Genomic DNA, 14,275 nt, shown 5'->3' with positions numbered 1-14,275 from the left:
GTCTTTGATAGTTATGGGTGGTAGCTAGCTGGCCATGGTCATGATGGCTGAAGAAGGAAGGAGCAGGAAGCAACATCTGTTTTCAGCCTTATCCCACGTCTTGAGGTGGGAAAGGAACAGAGCAGAGGCACAACAAATATCATTAGAGTTCCTTCATTCAGAAAATGGACCTTCTTCACTCTTGGGGGCTTTTTCTCATTCTTTTCTCTGCAAAACAAAAAACAACACCTTCATCCTCAGGATTCCAACTAAAACACCATAACCCATTGTTGCCCCTTGATTCACTCAACAGATTCTCCTCCTCCCAATCCCTCAATTATCACTTTCATCTTGAACTTGCACAAAACCAACATAACAGATTCATACCATCATCCTTCACCCTCCATTCCTTTCACCATCATCTTCACTATCATCCGCCACTTCTAACAATTGACACAATCACACGCGTTCAACATAGAACGGTAAGGCAAAGGAGAACAAAAACTCGACACCATCAGCAAGCCAAAAGCTCTGAGGGGTGCGACACCTATAATACTTGAGTGAGCATGCTGCAGGTGTGTTAGTTCCCGTTGCACTCACCACAAACACCAAATCCTCCAATTATCACTTACTTCCCAACCAAACTCCCATGGCCACACATTCCCTCCATTTATCCCTGCCTTCTCCATTCCAATCTCGCAGCATCCCATTCCAATCCCGCCGCACTCAACACGAACATCATACCAACACACGAACATAACCCAATCATCTTCATCTTCTACCTGCACCAAAATAATAAAAAAAAACAGAGATCCAGAACCCCCATTCCAGCACCAAACATTCACGTCTAATCGTCCATAATTCTCGCACATCCAACACGGGACAACAAAAACAGAGAGGAAAGGAAAATTGCGGGCGGCATTGAGTCTCGAACGGTGGTGGTCTTTGTTTCTCATTTTTGGGCTTGTGTTTATGCATTACTCGTTGCACCTCCCACATTACTCATGCACCCTACTATTGTTGTTTTTTTTTTTTACTTTTATCTTTTTTGTTATTAGTTTTTTTTCTTTTCTTTTCCTAAAAAAGAGAAAATGAAAATCTTTTAAATTATAAAAAATTATAAAAAAATAGAAAAATTTTAAAAATGAAAAATATTATTTTTTGCTTTATTGTGTCTGTCCGGTCGCCCGCACCGTGTGACACTCATTTTCAAAAATACCAAAAATAGTTTTCTTTCTCTTTTAGTGTCTATTCGACCGCTCGTGTCGTATGACACATATTTTCAAGTAATTCAAAAAAACACCAAAAAAAATACAAAATTTTCAAAATATAAAAATATCAACATTTTAAAAAAAAAAAGTCTTTCTTAAGAACTACGTGATCCTTGATTCTCCCTTGTGAGATACGTAGGAGGAAGGCCAATCCTTGTCAGGTTTACCTCAAAAAAATTAAATCATTTTCCAATTAGTTTTTTATTTTTAAAATATATTTTCAAGAACTACGTAACCCTATTTCTCACTTTAAATGAGAATACGTAGGACCAAGGTCAATCCTTGTTGGGCCCAAAAATAAAAAAAAAATATTTTTGTTTCTTTTTAGTATTATTTGTGTCATTATTTTTGGGAAAAAATAATATTTTGAAAATCACATCAACTTTGCATTTTTAATTAAAGGTACCGCCTTTGGGCGGGCGCTGTAGGGTGCTAACATCTTCCCTAAGCGTAACCGACTCCCGAATCCAAAAATCTGGTTTTTTGCAGACTTGCTTTATTTTTATGGTTTTCCATAGTTTTCCAAAAATAACTATGCTGGCGACGACTCCAATCTCTTTTTAAACTCGTTTTCTTTTTTGGTTTGTTTTCTCGTCGCGATTTCGGTTGCGACAATATCTTAATACATAAGTTTGTAACTAAAAATTAGTAAAATATATTAACTTTTATAATTTTATATATTTTTATTTTATGTAACTAAAATTAAATTGGAAACTAAATATAAAAATATAACTTAAATTTATATTTTTACATTTTTCTTTCTTAAAAATAGAATATCTTTACCATTTTGTTTCTAAATAAATATAACGTATTTGTATATTTATAAGTGTATTATTAATTTTATATAAATAAAAATTATTTTATTATATTTATTTTGTAAATAAATTTGAATTCCCGCTAATAGTTGTAATTCTTTTATAAATAGCCTTTTAAAAATATATTACTATTACTTATTTATTATTACTGAATTAATTTATTTTTAGTTAGAATATACTATATTTTTATTTTTCTATAATTACTCTATATGTCATTCCTTGGGAACTTAATTAATTTTGTTCACAATATTTACTGAACTAAATATACGCTAAACAATGTATTAACAAAAATCAATTTGTGAAAGAATATTATTATTTCCAAATATTAGTTTCTTTAAAAACAAAAAGTATTTTTCTTATAAAATATTAAAATTAAAATTTAATTATATTAAACTAAAAAAATGAAAAATCCATTTAAAATACCAAACCGAATTCTAAATTGATAAAAATAAACTAAATAGCTAAATTCGAGTGGTGAATAATCCATTATAATTGAGATAGTGGTTTTGTTAAGAATATAAAAAATAAATTTGGATAATATTGTAAAAAAAATATTTGGTTTATGGTAAAGCATGTGTTACATGGCTGTTGTATGGCTGTTGTGGGTAATACTAAGTGTTCATGAGAATCACGTGGCAGCAATAAGAATTAGTTCGGCTGTTACAGCAACAAAGAAATAAAGAGTTCAGTTATGTAAGTAGTTATCTGTTATGGGTTCGATTTTTCAAAACTTAAACTCATGAATAGTATAGTTCAGTTTTCCAATTAATAGTTTAGTTATTTTTAGTTTAATATAATTCAATTAATTATAGTTTAGTATAGTTAAGTTATTTTTTCCTAATCCTAGTAAATGTATCTGCAATTTGTAGAGTTGAAAGAAAAAATGGTAAAGATAAAATGTCAAGTTGAAGATGATGACGAGTAAGATGACAATTTGTTTGAATATGTCTTGTTCACTAGTGCAGAATGGGGTTTTTAACTCGCCTTATAGGCTTCGGTTACTGCGGGACCGAAGCCTATAAGGAGGCGGTGGCATTTTTGAAATTTTTCTCAGCATTCTGCCTCGGGTCCCAAACTAACCGAAGCATATAACCCATCTGTGTCACCCAGATTTACAAAACTGCCACTGACAACGCACGCTTTGGCCTCGGGTGACAAAAAAACGAGGCCTATAACAGAGATTTGGCCTCGGGTTGCGAAGAACCGGGGCCTATACACTTCCATTTGGCCTCGGGTGATTGAAAACCGGTGCCAAAATGCGTGCTCTTTTTTCTTCTTCTTCTTCCCCGCCGCAGTCTCCATTTCTCTAAACAACTCCATTTCTCTCTTCTCTCTCCCTGCAACCTAGCCAGCCCTTTTTTCTTTTTCTCCTTCCCCGCCGCAGTCTCCATTTCTCTCTTCTCTCTCCCTGCAACCTACCCCTCCACCGTCGCTGGTTCGCTGGTTCGTCCTCGCCGCTGGGTCGCTGCCGCCGCTGTTCGCTGCACCTCCATTTCCTCGCCGCTGGGTCGTTGCCGCCGCTGGGTCGCTGCCGCCGCCACCGCTGGGTCGCTGCCGCCGCTGTTCGCTGCACCTCCATTTCCTCGCCGCTGGGTCGTTGCCGCCGCTGGGTCGCTGCCGCCGCTGGGTTGCTGCCGCCGCTGGGTCGCTGCCGCCGCTGTTCGCTGCAGCCGCTGGTTCACTGCAGCTCCATTTCCTCCACCTCCATTTCCTGATTCGTTGATTAAATTTTATATGTAGTTTTTAGGGTTTGTTGAAAAGGGTGGCTGAAATGCAAAGTGGAAGAGGGGCTGAAACCAGATCTGGAAATGGATGGTAATGAGGATGATACCACAGAGGGGTTCTTCCAACTGCAGTGGTGCTCGAACGACTTACCACAACTGCAGTGGTGGTCCAAAAAAATGTCCCCTATGGCCTCGGTTCTTACGTTACCCGAGGCAGAAAAAGCGTTTTATGGTTCCGGTTAACACCCGAGGCCAAAAGTCATACCTTTTGGCCTCACCCCAATATGCCTCGGTTCTAAAACCGAGGCAGAATAACAAAAACAACCGGGGCCAAAAGCCCATTCTGCACTGGTGGTTTGTTCATGAAAAACAGAGTTGCGAGCAATGTGAATAATAATTTTATTGTCACAATGTAGAGGTATAGGATCTTTCAAATAGACAACCATATCTGCAAGTAATCAACACAACTAAATAATCTCCAGGTAGTCAAAGCCATGACACAATATTAAGCTTTTGTGGACGATCGAGATGTAACATCTTGTTTCTTACCACTTTACTTGAGGGGTGAATACACTTCTAATGATTTTACCACTTTACTTGCCTATAATGGAAGTATACATTAAACCTTTTGCACTAACACTCCTCAACAAAATGGCGTTGTTGAGAGAAAACATCATCATCTTGTTGAGACTACAAGATCATTCTTGTTATTTGCTTATTTTCCAAGTGTCTTCTTGGGGGAAGCTATTTACAACAACTCATGTTGTGAATCAAATTCCGACTTCACATAATTTTGGTTTGTCTTTTTTTGGAAAATTGTATGGTTATGCACCTGATTGCTCTATTTTTCATGTTTTTGGATGTACCTATTTTATTTTAAAACCACATGTGGAGTGTACTCAATTATCAACTAAGTCTGCTTTATGTGTCTTTTTGGGATATGGGCTTAGTCAAAAGGGATATCGTTGCTTTTATCCAATTAGTAAAAAAGTGTATGTCTCACGTCATGTGTGTTTAGAACATACTCCATTCTTTTCTATTTCAGCTAGATCACATTATTTAACTACATCTAATGCCATTTAAATTTATCCTTTTGATATTAATGACACTACACCTACTTCCATACCAACTCCATAACTTGTCTTAACACCAATTACAGACATCGCACTAGAGATTGTACCTGTTGATTCCCTACCACGTCTGCTCAATCATCTTTTAAAGTTATGGTTCCTTTACCACATGTTTGACCTAGTCGTAAGTCTACTCAAATACTAGATTTTGTTTATTCCTCTTATTATGGTTCATTTGTTGCTTTTATTGCCTTTGTTCATCATCTTCATCCTATAGAGAGTTGTTTGGGATCCACTTTGGAAAAATTTTATAGTTGAGGAACTTACTGCTCTACATCAAACTCATACATGGGACTAGTTCCATTGCCACCAAGAAAACGTCTTATTGGATCTCATTGGGTATACAAAATCAAGACAAGTTCAGATGGTTCAATTGAAAGGTATAATGTTAAACTTGTTACTAAAGGATATACCCAAGAGTATGGCATGGATTATGAGGAAATATTTACTCCTATGGCAAAGATGACTATTGTTCGTACCTTGATTGTTGTCGCTTCTATTTTTCAATGGAAGATTTTTCAAATGGATGTGAAAAATACCTTTTTGAATGGGGATCTTATGACGAAGTCTACATGATTCAATCACCAGGTGTCTCTCACAAATCTAGTGGAGATTACAAACTTAAAAAAGCCCTTTATGGTCTTAAACAAGCACATCCTGCTTGGTTTCAGAAGTTTTCTACAATAATTGTCTCTCTTGGTTTTATTGCTAGTCAACATGATTCTGCATTATTTGTCAAGAAAAATAATGCATGAAGTATTTTGATATCCTTATATGTTAATTATATGATTCTTATTGGTGATAATTTTGAAGAAATTGCATATTTAAAAACTACATTATCCCATCATTTCTATAAAAGATTTAGGTGTATTGTGTTACTTTTTAGGTATTGAGGTTGCTTCTTCTTCCAAAGGTTATCTTCTATCTTAGTCCAAGTATATTGTTGACCTATTTAATCATGCTAAGCTTACTGATAATAAGATTATTGATACTCCTCTTGAGACAAGTGTACGATATTCCTCATCGGATGGTATTCCTTTTATTGATTCTACTTTATATCGAATTATTGTTAGGAGTTTGGTTCATCTTACCATGACTCGTCCAGACATTGCACATGATGTTCGTGTTGTTAGTCATTTTGTTTCAGCTCCTGCAATAGTTTATTGGGGTGTTGTTCTTCGTATTCTTAAGTATCTTCGGGGCACTAAGTTTCAGTCTTTTTTGTTTTCTTCTGCGCCATATTTAGACTTGAGTTCCTATTGTGATGCAGATTGGAATGGTGATCTTAATGATCGGAATCCATTATTGGGTGATGTATTTTTCTTAGTGATTCACTTATATCATGGAATAGTAAGAAACAAGATATTACATCTTGATCATCGAGAAGATGAATATCACATCATGGCTTTGAATATTTGTGAGATTATTTGGCTGTGTTGGTTACTTACAGATTCGGGTGAAGCTTAGGGTTTATGACTTAGGGCTCAGAGTTTAGGAAAAAGGAACTTACTACAAGAATCCCTTATCAATTATAAAATTTGCGAAAGAGACTTAGGACTTAGGATTTAGGAAAGAGGAACTACTACAAGAATCTCTTCTCAAATATATGGATCATTTGGGGCTCTGATACCATCTAGAAAACAAAGAAATTATGAAGAAAGGAATTTTATATTATTGAATGTGTATAAAATATTACAAGAGGTGTGTTATATATACATACAAAACTAATACTATAAATCATAAGTAAATAGGTCTAAAACATAAACTTATGCTAACCATTTCAACTATTTAAAAAATGTCATGAAAAAATATGATAAAAGTATAAATATAGAGTAAAAGTAAATATTATATGATGTGATTGAAACATATGTTAACCATTATCAGTATAAAAAATATTTTTTTAATTTTTTGGGAAAATGTAATTAACTTATACCCATATGTTTTATTTTATTAATGGACTAATTTTATTAATTTCTTATTTTGAAATGTAGATCTTCAACTTGTAGAAGAAATGGTTGGCATTCAACGACGTTGGACAATATTTTTGTGATTCAAAGTAAGCATAAACTTATCAAACTAGAAAGCTGTAGTTTATTTATGTTGTTTAACTTTCTGTTCAACAACTTGTACGATTATTTAAGCGTTGTACACCTTTTTTTAGTTATTATATATTATAATAACATAATTTATATTTTTGTTGTTGCTTTTAATAAGAAAAACAAACTTGCTTAAATGATAAAGACAGAGGGAAAAGATAACCATTGCTGCAAAGCATGTTTATTTATTTATTGAAGCAAGCAATTGACAACTTAACCGATGGCAGATGTCATTCCTTACAACAATGAAAATAATTAATGAAAACAGATATTGACAAGGAAGAGTATGCTCCAAAATTAGTTGTTCACAAATAATAATTTATTATTTTAAAATAAGATATTGTAGGAATTTATCGTGATTATTTATTCTGCCTTGTTTATCACTTCAAGAATACAATATGAGAAATTTGTTCTTTTCTGTTATAGCACACCAAGTAATGGAATAGAAGGTTTATTTCTCATAATAAGAATAAATTATCAATTACCAAATTTTATTTTTATCTATGACTTCATTAAATTTTTAAATTTATATATAGTGAAATTTTCTTATAAAAGGTTTTGATAAAAAGAAAGAAAAACTAAACAAACCAGTCATAAGGGACACAAAAATGTAAATTGATCTGTCCCTAATATTATATTTTATTATAATATATGTTCAATCAATTACTTTTTCTTTTATTAAAATCCTTCCTTTCACGATTTTATAAACATTTTAAATAAAATTAATTAACGTACGATTGAATTCTATGTATGATAATCTACTATTGAACAACGTAGTAACGTAGAAAACATTTAGTGTTATTTTATCCAATTAAATTCTATATTTTATCTATATATATATATATATATATATATATATATATATATGATGAGATTTCTTTTTTAATATCTATATTTGTTTTTCAATTCTACTTTTTAAATTTTAAATTAAAATAATTATTTTATCAATTCTGTGATCGTTTCCTTAAATTTAATTATTTTTTAATTTACTTATTTTTTTTTTAAATTTAAAATTTTTTAAATTAAAAATTACTAAAAAAGAAATAAAAATTATTTAAAATAAAATTATAAAATTTGTTTATATTTAATTTTATAATTATAATAATAAAAACAATAATAATTCTATTAATTTTTATTATCATAAAAAAATTAAATACTCGCAACGCATATTTGACTATTATCATAAGAATAGTATTATCAAAATTCAACAAGTGAATTATATGTAAATTAACATCTTCACAAATTAACTAATGCAGATGATTTAGAAGTTTTTTTATTAAAAAAAAAATATTACTGGGTACTCTGTATATTAAAATATTTTAATAAAAACCTTTTCTCAATGTTTAAATTTGCAATGATTATATCTTTTTGTTCAGTTTCAATCTTTGCAAAATATTTTTCTTGTATTTTCAGTTTTCAAAAAATAAAAATCACTATTTTCTAATTTTGAATTTTAAAATAAAAAAAAAATGAATTTTAATTTTGGAGGTTTTAATTGCTGAGATAATGTCATAAACATTAAAAATTGTTGGTCGAACTTTTGTTCAATATACATAAGAAGAAAAACATACTGTTACATAACTATAGATAGAGATAAAAAGAAAAGATTTACATGAACAATAATCTCAGAAACTAAAATTATATTCAATTATATTTCAACTTAAGATATTTTTATTACAATTTAATAATAAAAGCCATTTTTTCCAGCTATATATATCACTTAAATTTGAGCCCATGTGATTGGAACACAGCTTAGAAAATGCGTTTCTTCCGCATATGTTCCCATGGCTGCGCCTGAAAACAAGCCACCCCAGCTAAGCCATTTGCAGAAGAATTCATAATCACAATAATACTTTTTTTAACCTTTTATTTTCTGTGAATCCCTAATTTCATTATTATTCTCATAATTAAATTTGGGGTCAACGGATCATAGCTAAGCCTCAACTGTCCTTCCAATAAATAAAACAAAATTGCCCTAATTCCACTTTTATTCAGCACATACATACAATTTAAATTTCTTAATTTAACTTATTTTAATTAATCTTTTGGGAATGATCCACGTGTAATTTTAATTAAAATCAATTAATACTGCAACAAAAATTAACTTTGATTCTAGAAATTTAAAAATTATTTCATTTGACACAATTGAAATTAAATCCCTAAAATCATTTTTCATTTGATCTCTTGTTATTATTTTCCAACCCATTAGGTTAAGTATGAAGTCAACCCATTAGGTTAAAGGTCATGGCATTGGGTCAGTTGAAGACAAAAGAAAGTGTTATTAATTTTTTAAAAAAGTGGCTAATAATGTGTAAATATATACCTACATTCACACATATATTTGACATCATTCTCTTGTCTGAAAGAGAGAAGGAAACATTGTCCATAGCATTATGGAAGCAGAAACAGCAGAGATTGGATCACACCCTTGTGTGAAAGAACTAGCAAAGGAGGCACTAACCAAAGTTCCAGAGAGATATGTTCTTCCAAATATTGACCCTCCAATTTTATCTAACACACACTCTTTGTCTGATCAGATCCCCGTCATTGACCTAGCTAACTTGTTCTTGCCTCAAGAACTCAAGGCTCCTGAATTGGAGAACCTACACCTTGCATGCAAACAATGGGGTTTCTTTCAGGTTCGTATCTCAATACTATTCTCTCTTTCTATTTCCTTCTTGTGTTTTTTTATAATCATATTAAACTTTTTTTTTCACAAATATTGATTATGGAATATTTGGGATGTTTTAACTCTTTTACAAATAATACATACATAATTTTTTCAGTAAACAATATTACCTATCAAAATCCTACTAATCTTCTTATAATTTTTCACAAAAAACTCTATTCAGTACGCTATATGAATATAATTAGAATGAATTTATGAGGTTATTGCTTCACTTTTTACTGTTGTATCTAGCTTTCTAGCACTTGCAAATTTGTAAAGGGCAAAGATTCCCTTGAATCATTTGACAAAACGTCAGCAACATGAAAGTGAAGTTAGTTGGTTTTAATTAATACCAAACAATCCATGTTATTAAGTGTAATTACACCAAAATAGTGCTCAATAGCAATATGCATGTGTGTGTGACTTGTTTAAGAATTAATAAGCAAAACAACACAAATAAAGACGAATATAGTTTAACCAGTTTTTTTTAGTGGACTAACTCTGGAGAATTTAACTCTGAATTTAAGTTTTATGTTGAGTAAAAATGACAAAATTAAATAATATATAAAAGAGAAGACTCATATAAACATATTATATTAAGTTTTAGGTCGGAGATAATATCAATTTCTTGTATAAATTAAATTCGGATTTTATCAGTGTTGTATCCGTATGATAAATCTCCCGTAAAACCTATCAGTAATATATACATGTAAAGATTGTAAATGTTTTGGTACAATGTGATTTTGTGAAACAGGTTATTAATCACGGAATTGGCATGGAAGTGGTGGAAGATGTAAAGAGAGGAGCTGAAGAACTGTTCAATCTTTCAATGGAAGATAAGAAAAAGTTTTGGCAGAGAGAGGGAGATATGGAGGGATTTGGGGAAATAATTTCGAAGCCTAAAGATGAGCCATCGGATTGGGTGGATGGGTTCTACATTTTAACTCTTCCATCTCACCATAGGAAGCCCCACCTATTTCCTAATCTACCACTACCTTTCAGGTCCTCTTTATTATATTTTTCTCCTTTCTTAATCACTAAATTTCAATTGTCTTATTATGGAAATACGATAACAATTTTAAATTTGAAAACACTTCAATTTGTACTCGTATATCTTAAAAATGGAAAGGGAAGAATATTTTATTATAATAATTAAATTAATTAAGGATGGGATGCATTTTTCGTATCCAAAGTATTATATATAAAATATTGTGTTTCATATTTAAATTAAATTATGAAATATATACTAAATAACAAAGAAAGAAGTATTTCAATTATGATAATTAAAGTAACTTTAAATAAATTAAATTATAAAATAATAATTGTTATCTTTGTAACAACGGAATTTACAATATAATATAACTTCTATGTTTGTTAAAATTTATAGTTTATATTATTTACAAAATATTTTATAATTTAATTTAAAAATAAAATACAATTTTGTATAATAGTTTCGAGACAATCAAGTAATATTTAACCCTATAAAAAGTATAATTCTTATAAAACATATAAAGTATAAACGACTTAAACATTACATGATATAATAGGATCTCATAAAGTAAAATAATCCCATTAAAGATATTTTTAGATCTTTGCAATTGGAGTTAAAATATAGAATAGAATCTGAATCTTTATTATTGTTTTGATAAATAAGTTTGAAAATTCATGACAACTGAATTACAACTTAGTCATATAGATTAATGTAATAATTTGCGTAAATGAAAAGGGAAATATTTTTTTACACTAAGTACATCACTTGGTAATTCATTCAAAGGTAAAATAGTTGAGATGAGTTTAAAATTTTGCTAGGTGTTAAAATAATAGTACTCAAGTGAAAGCGATCCCAATTATGGACCAGGATTTAGTATTATTGAACTTAATAAATAAAATGTAGACAAAGTGTATGTATGAGTTGATTGTATTTGAAAAGGACATTGATAAGATAAAGTTGAAGATTGCAGGGAGAATTTAGAAGTTTATTGCAAGGAGATGAGAGACCTTGCCATGAAGTTGTATGGTGTTATTGGTGAATCACTGGACATAGGAGCAATGGAAATTAAAGAGTCAGTAGGGGAAGCAGGACAAGCAATAAGGATGAATTACTATCCTCCATGTCCCCAACCAGAAAATGTCCTTGGCTTAAAACCTCACACTGATGCTTCTGCACTCACCATCCTTGTGCAGGGCAATGAAGTTGAGGGCCTCCAAGTGAAAAAAGATGGAACATGGTTTCCTGTTCATCCCCTCCCAAATGCTTTCATGGTTTTTCTTGGAGATGTTTTAGAGGTAATTCATTCAACTTTACACATACCTTTTCATCCGTAAGTTATTTGCAATTTACATTATGATCCAACTTAAGTCTAATTTATTTTTACAAAACCAATTTGTAATGTAAGGATATCAATTTCTCAGTCTTATTTCCGGTGGATGTATGCATGGTAATTGAATTGTGGTATAAATTGTTCCCTTAACAGGTGGTGACAAATGGGATATATAAGAGCTGTGAGCATCGAGCAGTGGTAAACTCATGGAAAGAAAGGTTCACTATAGCTACATTCAGTGGTCCTGAATGGAATGGAAGCATAGGTCCAGCACCATCTCTTGTTACTCCACAAACACCAGCATTATTCAAAACAATTGGGGTAGTAGATTTCTACAAAGGGTACCTTTCACATGAGCATCGAGCCAGCTCATTCATAAACAATGTTTTGAGGATCCACAATGAGAACATCAAAGGCTAGCTTATTATGGGGTTGATATGCCTTGTAGTTAATGCAAATGTGATAATAATTAAGTAAGCCTTCAAGATATGGTATATATTCGTCACAAGATTTGGGTTCAAGCAAGTACAAATTTTTAGAGGTGTTCACTAGATGATGGGAAGTTAGAATTTTGTATGTCACAATTAATAATTGTTTTTATATGCTTTCATTAAAACTTTGTTTTTTTTTCTTTCTCTCCCCAAAACTATCTCTGGTCCTATAATTTATTGTTCAATGATGAAAGACATATTCAAATATATATTAAGAGTGAACAAAGTCATAATAAAAGGAATAGAAGATTAAATAAAAAAAAATTGGATAATAAAGAGTATAAAAGAAAACATACAAAAGAAATTATAGATATCTTAATAAAACATGAAATTGAAATTTCAACATTTTAATATAATTTTTAAAATGGATTATTCTCGTCTGATTCACTTAACATGGAACATGAAAATTATTAATCTTATTCGGATCAATGATAATGAATTAAATGGGAAGACGTATTCAAATTATAATGTAGTTATAAAGAGTAAAACATTTGTTTTTAATTTATTTTGATATGGATCAAAACATAATACATGAATTTGAGACCGTATATTGCAAGAAATTTCGTAATTACCAATAAAATTTTACTGATGAAAAAATCTACTAGTAAAATAGATTTTACACACAAATTTTAAAATTTTTATTACTGACGAATATTTTCATTGGTATTGGATCCATTAGTAAATTTAGTTGGTAAAATAGGTATCAAAGTTTTTGTATTTGGATTTTGACCATTTCCTGATAAAATATGTCGATAAATTTCATTAATAATAAGATGTCTTTAAAATTCGTTGATAATTAAATTTTTAAAATTCGTCGATAATTAAATCTTTTGAAAATGATTGAGTAATTGATTTTTTTTTTAAATTCGTTATTAAAGAACAACCTTGCGATAATTATCATATCTCCACTGCTATAACACCTATCGCGAAGATCTATGTCGCTTCCTCTTAGATCTATTTGGCTTGAAGGGTAAACGAAGTAGTTGAAGTGTTGGTTGCCTAACTTCACTATGCCAAAAAGAGACTTGCAACAAAACTAATTTATAAGATAAAATTTCCACACACTTATATATATATATATATTATATATATATATTATATATATTTATATATATATATATATATATATATATATATATTATAATTTAGCCTTATTTTTTTGTCTATATGAAACTTTCAACATTACTTATCATTGTTAATCATTTTTACCTCCTATTTTCTCATCTATGAAAAAAAAAAGTCCTTTTCCCACCTAATCTTAACTTTATTTCATTAATGACATTTTCTATTCTAATTTTAATTGATGTCTCTTCTTTTATTTACATTGTAACCAATGGTGTTAAAGTAAGTCAACCTAACTCACACGAATTGTCTCACTACGTTTTGAGCTAAAAAGATGTCACTCAATCCAATTCACTTTATGGTGAATTAAAAATTTTGTAATATATCTCGACTTACCATGAATGGATGGGTTGACTCATTGAAGGATGTTTTACTCATCTCATTTATTATTATTATTATTATTATTATTATTATTATTATTATTATTATCATATTATATATATATATATATATATATATATATATATATATATATATATATATATACATTATATATATATATATATTGTAGTACAATCAAAATAGATTGACTTGATTTATTTTTTGTAATAGTACAATTAAATTATTCATTTTCATCAAATATTATTATGAAGATAGTAGTTAAAAATTAAAGTGTGAACTTATATAACTTGACAAACAAATAAATTAAAAATACAAA

General features: G+C 30.3%; 1 protein-coding gene across 1 annotated transcript; it reads left to right on the top strand.

Moving 5' to 3' along the window:
• Positions 1–9,356: 9,356 nt before the first annotated feature.
• On the top strand, positions 9,357–12,635 carry LOC114174346 (protopine O-dealkylase-like). The gene is made up of 4 exons (XM_028059183.2): positions 9,357–9,654; positions 10,438–10,685; positions 11,645–11,969; positions 12,158–12,635. The coding sequence occupies exons 1-4, from the start codon at positions 9,409–9,411 to the stop codon at positions 12,422–12,424; spliced, it is 1,086 nt and encodes a 361-aa protein (XP_027914984.1). The 5' UTR covers positions 9,357–9,408; the 3' UTR covers positions 12,425–12,635.
• The last annotated feature ends 1,640 nt before the right edge of the window (positions 12,636–14,275 follow it).

Source organism: Vigna unguiculata, chromosome 2 (genome assembly GCF_037176805.1).
Source record: "Vigna unguiculata cultivar grain cowpea cultivar isolate G323 ecotype 2 chromosome 2, ASM3717680v1, whole genome shotgun sequence".
Taxonomy (NCBI): domain Eukaryota; kingdom Viridiplantae; phylum Streptophyta; class Magnoliopsida; order Fabales; family Fabaceae; genus Vigna; species Vigna unguiculata.
Note: the sequence above shows the minus strand (reverse complement) of the source record. Positions and strands in the feature narration are given on the sequence as shown.

What these genes read in the sequence shown, in the direction of transcription:
- LOC114174346 (XM_028059183.2), top strand. Translation starts at nt 9,409, where the DNA reads ATGGAAGCAGAAACAGCAGAGATTGGATCACACCCTTGTGTGAAAGAA. An exon ending in AATCTACCACTACCTTTCAG is followed by an intron (nt 10,686 to 11,644) that starts GTCCTCTTTATT and finishes TGAAGATTGCAG; the next exon opens with GGAGAATTTAGAAGTTTATT. An exon ending in TTCTTGGAGATGTTTTAGAG is followed by an intron (nt 11,970 to 12,157) that starts GTAATTCATTCA and finishes TTCCCTTAACAG; the next exon opens with GTGGTGACAAATGGGATATA.